Source organism: Saccopteryx leptura, chromosome 1 (genome assembly GCF_036850995.1).
Source record: "Saccopteryx leptura isolate mSacLep1 chromosome 1, mSacLep1_pri_phased_curated, whole genome shotgun sequence".
NCBI lineage: Eukaryota > Metazoa > Chordata > Mammalia > Chiroptera > Emballonuridae > Saccopteryx > Saccopteryx leptura.
In genome coordinates, this window is record NC_089503.1 from 128,627,793 (window position 1) to 128,634,523 (window position 6,731).

At 44.7% G+C, this 6,731-nt stretch overlaps 1 protein-coding gene across 1 annotated transcript in view; it reads left to right on the forward strand.

Moving 5' to 3' along the window:
* The window catches only part of NSUN2 (NOP2/Sun RNA methyltransferase 2), a 28,421-nt gene extending 22,410 nt beyond the window's left edge, over positions 1-6,011 (forward strand). Inside the window, exons 16-19 of the mRNA XM_066374740.1 lie at positions 121-201; positions 539-677; positions 2,185-2,224; positions 5,560-6,011. Coding sequence (XP_066230837.1) covers positions 121-201; positions 539-677; positions 2,185-2,224; positions 5,560-5,854 — 555 coding nt within the window. The 3' untranslated portion in view covers positions 5,855-6,011. The remainder of the gene's footprint in view (positions 1-120; positions 202-538; positions 678-2,184; positions 2,225-5,559) is intronic.
* Positions 6,012-6,731: the final 720 nt, after the last annotated feature.

Here is a 6,731-nt window from a genome sequence, read left to right on the forward strand (position 1 = left end):
TTCCTTCCTTCCTTCCATCAGCCCCTTACAGCTCTGCCTCCTCAGGGTAGGAGGGATTCCTTTAATTGATTATCCTGACTTATTTATACATATGTTTCATCATATTTTTTCACTTAACAGGTTATTAACACCGGGATAAAAGTCTGGTGTCGAAATAACAGCGGAGAGGAGTTTGATTGTGCTTTCCGGTTAGCGCAGGAGGTAATTTGGGGAACAGACTTGGATAGATAGGAAGCAGTTGGGCGCAGATAGGAGCTTCTCAGCCAGCTTGACAGGTGTGGACGGCGCAGAGCTGGTGGCACCTACCAGCCATTAGACTCTCCCTGCTGTTGAGCTCTCCAAGGCTGGGATTCCTGCTCTAGGGGAATGTTTGCTTACAGATTAGTACCGATTCCAGGCAGGGGGCCTGCATCTGCCCAGCCCTGGTGCTGAAGCGAGGGGTAGATGTGGCACTTGGAAAGGCCGTAGGACAGCAGGCACTCACACTGGATCGGGGCAATTGCTTCCATTCATAACTGATGTCTCTTCCTTCTCACAGGGAATTTATACATTGTATCCATTTATTAATTCAAGAATTATCACTGTATCATTGGAAGATGTTAAAATTCTATTAACCCAGGAAAATCCATTTTTTAGAAAACTTAGCAGTGAGGCATACAGCCAAGTCAAGGACCTAGGTAAGCACTTTGATTTGCATGGAGACATAACAGTCCTTACAAGACAGCACAGCTGTGTGTGTTCCCTCTCGTTTGATCCTTCTCAAGCTTATATTCATTCAGTAGATTGTGGCCTTCTTTTACTGACTGTCAGTGTCCAGACGGCTTTGTAGAAACATAATTGATGGCTCAGTGTATTGAGGGTCAAGGGCATGCCTGGGGTTGCCCTACTTTCCCAGACCCAGGTGGAGAGCCTGCATTTCCCAGCGGCTACCGGTGATCTACAGATGCTAGGGCCTAGCCAGCCCTCCAGCTAGAGCTCCTCTGTCTGCCACCAACCAGACAGTCAGGGAAGGGACCTGTATGGAAGCACAGAAAATGTGGGACTTGGGTTTGTCTGCGTCAAGAGGTGCAGGACAACCGACGAGCAGTGGCTATTGTGTTGGTTTGGCATTTTAATTGGTCCCATCAGAGCACAATATGCAGTCTCGCCAGCAGTTGCCATGGCTTTGCTAGCCATCCAAAATAGATTCTCACCAAAATAGATTTTGGTCAGTGTTGATTTTATAATGCATAAATCTCCACTTTAAATCACTCTAGTGATGTTTTCACCTAAGAATAAAATTCCACCAAGAATTCTATTTTCTTTTTTTTTATTGAATTTATTGGAATGACTGGTTAATGAAATTATATGGATTTCAGTACTGTAATACATCATCAGTGTATTGTATCCTGTGTTCACCCCAAGTCAAGGGTCCTTCCGTCTCCACCCATCCCCCTTCTCTCTCTACCTCCCCCACCTCCCTTTTCCTCTGCTAGTCACCGTACTGTTTTCTGTGCTTTGTTTGTTTGTTTTTCTTGTTTGTTCTTTTTGCTTAATCCCTTCACCTTCACTCATTAATTGTTACAGTGTTTAATATTTCTGGCTTAATTTGATGAAAATGAACAAATCAGTTATTGCAGTTGTATGTGTAATCATATGTCTCACGTTCAAAGCTGGAGGTCTAAACAGCATAACACGTGCTGCCTTGAGTACATCTCTTTTGTCTCCTTAGGCATACCTTGAAGTAGAGTTTATTTTAAAAGATAAAGGAACTGTTTGTACTTTTTTTCTTTTATTAATCCAACACGTAGGTAATTGCAATATATTTTTTGATATTTTTTAATGTGTTGTTTCATGCTGTTTCTGGGAGTTGGAGCAATTATTAAACCTTAAAATTTGAGAATTAACCAGTAGTTAGTTCCCAGCTCCTGTGTCTGAGGGAGACTTGCTGAGTAGCTTCACCTAAGTCCCTGGTGGTGACTCGGTCCTCCTCCACGTTGTCCTGACCCATGTCCTGACCACCTACTTGGTGATGCTCTACTGGCTGATGGCTTCATGTTTTTAAAAAGAAAGTTATTTCTCCATTGAGATCCTTGAGAACAAGAGTATATAGATTGTTTGTTGTTCTTTTTTCCACAATTTTGGGCACAACAGAGGTGTCCACTGACTGGAAAGCATGGCAAATGCTGTCTGTTTCTCTTCCAGCCAAAGGGAGCGTTGTCCTGAAGTACGAGCCGGACCCTATGTAAGTGAGGGTGCTCTTGCCTTCTTATCTGTGGGGGGGCTTCTGTGGGTGCTCTTCGACGCCTTTTTTATGAATGTTCCCTGAAAACAGCATTGGAAAATGTCGAGCTGAAATACTATTCTTGTATATCATCATGAATATTTTTCTTGATTGATTTTTTTTAGAGAGAACAGAGGAAAGAGAGACGGGGGAGCATTCTTTTGTTCTACTTAGTGTGCGTTGATTGTTCACTTCCTGTATTCCCTGATCAGGGATCGAACCCACAGCTTTGGTGTTTTAGGATGATGCTTTAACTGACTGAATTAACTGGCCAGGGTGAAGATATTACAGAACATTCAGCTTAGGCCAAACATTTTTATTTAGAGAATGAAATGCATAGCATTTATTTTCTGTGCTTGAGAAATCTAATTCTAATTTTTATCTTAAACAGAATAAGTATAAAGATTGAACAAGTAATAGAGGTTGAGTTCAGTGTAGGGATTACATGTTAGAATATCAGGCAGTGCTGTTCTAGGGTGGGGTGTGGGGGACCCCGTGGCTCACTCTGACACCACCAGGTGACCAGTCCTGCTTTTGTGTAACCACCAGCACCTGACAGGAATGCTTGGGGATTAAACCCCAGACTGTCCGCACTTTCCAGCAATGGGACAGAGCACCTTGGCTAGTTAGTGGCAGATCAGCATTTGTTCCTAGGAGTCTCATCTCACATATAGCAGCCTCCACTTTGAAATGAAATAGTTTCTGGGAGGAGGAGGAAATAAAATAGTGCGGGCTAGAGGTATTTGGGGGAGAGCTTAGGTGGAGTCATGGTAGGTTCCTTGGGAAGGTAGTGTGTGACCTGAGTCTGAATGGTGAGAAGGAAGCTGAGAAACACAGACCCCGAGGCAGGAAGGAACTGGAAGGCAGTCTGGAGCTTGAAGGAGGGCAGGCCAGGCGCCTGCATGGTCTGGGGTGCGCACAGCTTCAGCTTTCACGTGGTCTGTGGGTGCTGTGAACCCAGGGTGTAGCCTGTGTGCTCACCCGTGCAGATGGGAGCAAGAGGTGGGGGCAGGAAGAGGATGGCAGGGAGGCAGGTGCTGGTGACGGGACTCGGCAGGGCAGAGGTGCACGTGGGGTCCCTGTGGGGTGTGTTGGAGTAGAAGAGCACATGAGATGGATTATGGGCAGGGAAGGGACAGGAACACTCAGTGATGGCTTCTGGGTGTTGAAGTTGAGTAGTTGTCATTCAAAAGTGGGAACAAGGAAAGCACTAACACAAAAATTTGAAACTCTGGAATAGACATCAGATCAACCTGGGTAGGCAGCTGGATAGAGGTTGGGAATTAAAAAAGGGGAAGGAAGTTCTAGATACAAGCCTTTAGGATTCATGAGTGAGTAGGTCCTAGGCTTACTGGGACAACAGAGGAAGACGTGGGTGGAGGAGAGAAAGGTCTGCAGGACCTCGCCCTGGGGTGTGCTAGCCTTAGAGTGGTCCCCAGCCTTTTTTGGGCCACGGACCGGTGTAATGTCAGAAAATATTTTCACGACCGGCCTTTAGGGTGGAACAGATAAATGTATCACGTGACCGAGACAAGCTTCAAGAGTGAGTCTTAGACGGATGTAACAGAGGGAATCTGGTCATTTAAAAAAAATATCGTTCAGACGTAAATATAAATAAAACAGAAATAATGTAAGTTATTCTTTCTCTGCGGACTGGTACCAAATGGCCCATGGACCAATACCGGTCCATGGGCCGGGGATTGGGGACCACTGCCTTAGAGGAGCAGTAAGCTAAGCTTGGGAGCGGCGGGGGAGGTGGAGCAGGAGAGAGAACTGGCGAAGCCAAGAAGAGCAGGGCCCTGGGAGCCCAGCTGGGAGGAGACATGGTGTCCGGGTGAAGAGTCAGAAAGGGTGCTTGGCGTTGGCTGCGTGACGGGGTGGGAATGGGCGTAGCAGTTGGTGCAGAGCAGTGTAGAGCTCATTTTGAGGTGTCTGCTATGAAGCCCAGTGCATGGGGATTCTGAGGTGAGTGGTGGGTCAAGAGAAGGTTTAAGTCAGAGGTGTGGCAGCAGGCTTCCTGCTGAAGGGGATACTGAGAAACAAGAATGTCCCGTCTCAGGAGTGCGGGGGTTTTAGACAACCACTGGACAAGGGCCTACAAATGGTTTTTCTAAATCACGGCACTGTGTGGCTCATGTAGAAAACAGGATATTTTACACTAGTTTCTAGTAGTTCAAATACAGTGGTGAAAAGATAGCTTCAGAAATTATTAGAATGAAAATAGGAAAAGAAAATGGAAATTTGGAAAAGAAAATGGAAATTTGGGAATTTTTTGTATTTCTCTCATTTTTGTCAACTTACTGTCCATGCTTTACACGAGGGAACTGAAACAGTACTGATGCGTTTCCGTCTCTTTTCAGTGGCTTATTTCTCTTGGTTCAGGCCTTTCTCTTTTTCTGTTTATTTTGTAAATATATAATTGAATCCCCCTTTTGTGTTGGTTCCTTTCTCAGCCTGATGCCTGGTGTCAAGTAGGTTTGGGACATATGTTTAATAATATGAGGTCTTTAGGAGCCTAAGTAGTAGATCAGAGTCACAGTTGAAAGAAATTAATGATACATGCAGTAAATAATGTTCATGGTACTTGATGAATAGTACAGGGTGATACAGACAGCACCCTCTCAGTTAATGACAGGGGAGTTGATGCGACCTGGGATGCAGGTAGGTGTGTCTGTAAGGGGATGCTTTGGATCTAGATAACACTGCGTGCTGGAGATGGGCATAGCTTTCCCCAGGGAGTCACCTGTTATGTGGGTGTGTAACCAAGGAGAGTTAAGGTCACTCAGCAAATTATTGAAGCATTGAGCAATGAATGGACAGTCCTGAGCCGCAGTTGTGGTGCTCCGGTCTGCTGGCATTGTTACTTTGTGTAAAGTTATCAAGCCTCCAGGAGCCATAAATTATTCTGTAAAAATGGGCAGTGAGTTGTGAGGGGCCATGAAGTCACAAGACCGACATGTCTGATGGTAGGTAGGATGAGACAACATATGTAGATTGGTCTTCACATTTGAGGAGAAGTGTGTAGAAATTTTAACACTGAAAATGTGAAAACTACATTTTGGAGTCATTCTACTGTGAGTGTTTAGAAGGAAAAACTGGCCACCCTGAAGGTGTTGGTAATATTTGAGCATGAAGGAGGAAGCTGATCTTTCTTTGAGAACACCCTCTATAGGATCACAGACGGAAATGCCTCCCTAGTGGTTTAGTGGTATAATTTTTGAGAGAATGCCTGTTAATACCAACTTAGAGCAATTACAAGGACTTCTAATATTTACACTAAGTCGTTTTGTTTGTAGGAAACCAGATACCTTGCAGTGCCCCATTGTGTTATGTGGATGGCGGGGAAAGGCCTCAATTCGAACTTTTGTGCCCAAGAATGAAAGGCTTCATTATCTCAGGATGATGGGGCTGGAGGTGTTGGCAGAAAAGAGGAAAGAGGGGACTGCTCTGGCAGATGAGACTGCAGCCAGCTCTGGACTGCTGGAGGACGGAGTGGACGAGGTGAGTGCCGACCAGAGAGCAGAAGAGGCTGCCAGTCTGGACGGCGCCAGTGCAGGCACTGACTCGGCTGGGACCGCGCTGCCCCGGTGAGGAGGCCCAGGGAGACCGGGCCGGCGGCCTGCAGGGGCCTCCACCTTGGTGTCCACGGCCAAATCTGGGACTTTGGACCTGTAAAATGCATACTTTTAAAGAGGAAACTGATGGGATGACAAAAGCATCTGTGAAGGATCTCAGTTCTGCTTTCACATGGAGCTTACAAAAAGTATTTTTTTAGCTTGTTAGAAGTTGCTCATTTTACTTTGTTTTTTGGCAAAGCTGGATCCAGTGTGCCTGTTGCAGGTAGTAGGCTTTCCAGTCTTCACTTCCATCCAGATGTAACTGCTCTTGCAGAAATTTTTAGGTCCCTTTTGTTATGCCTGTATTGCTCTTAAAGTCCAGTATTTCTTTTAATTATTTATAGAAAGAGTCTATATCTCCTGATGAGTTGTTGGAAAATTGTACTATGAGCTTTAATAATTAAGTTGCACAATAGCAGTGCGACATTAATATGCAGTGGGGTAAATATCTGAGGTCTCAGATGACTTCTGTGCCTTTGTAATAAAGGGTAAAATAAACTTTGTCAGAGCAAAAGTTGTATCATGAATTGTGATGCTCACTATGAGAGTTTTACGTGCTTTTATTGTATGGAGCGCTTTGCAATTTTAATTTTTAAATGGTGTTTGGGATCCTTGGAACATTTAAATAAAGAGTTATTAATGATAAACTTGTATGAGTGTATGACTTGTTTTATCCTTCGTGAGGCAGGAGGAACAAACTTATTTTTGGGTAAATGGGAATGTTAGAATAAAAGCATTCGTATCTCTGCTAGTAGAAGGAATGGTAACATGGAGCCTACTTTTGAGCAGTGAGTAGATTTGTGTGAAGCTTGAAGGGCTTCCCTGTGTTTACCTCTTATCCTCTAGAGGGC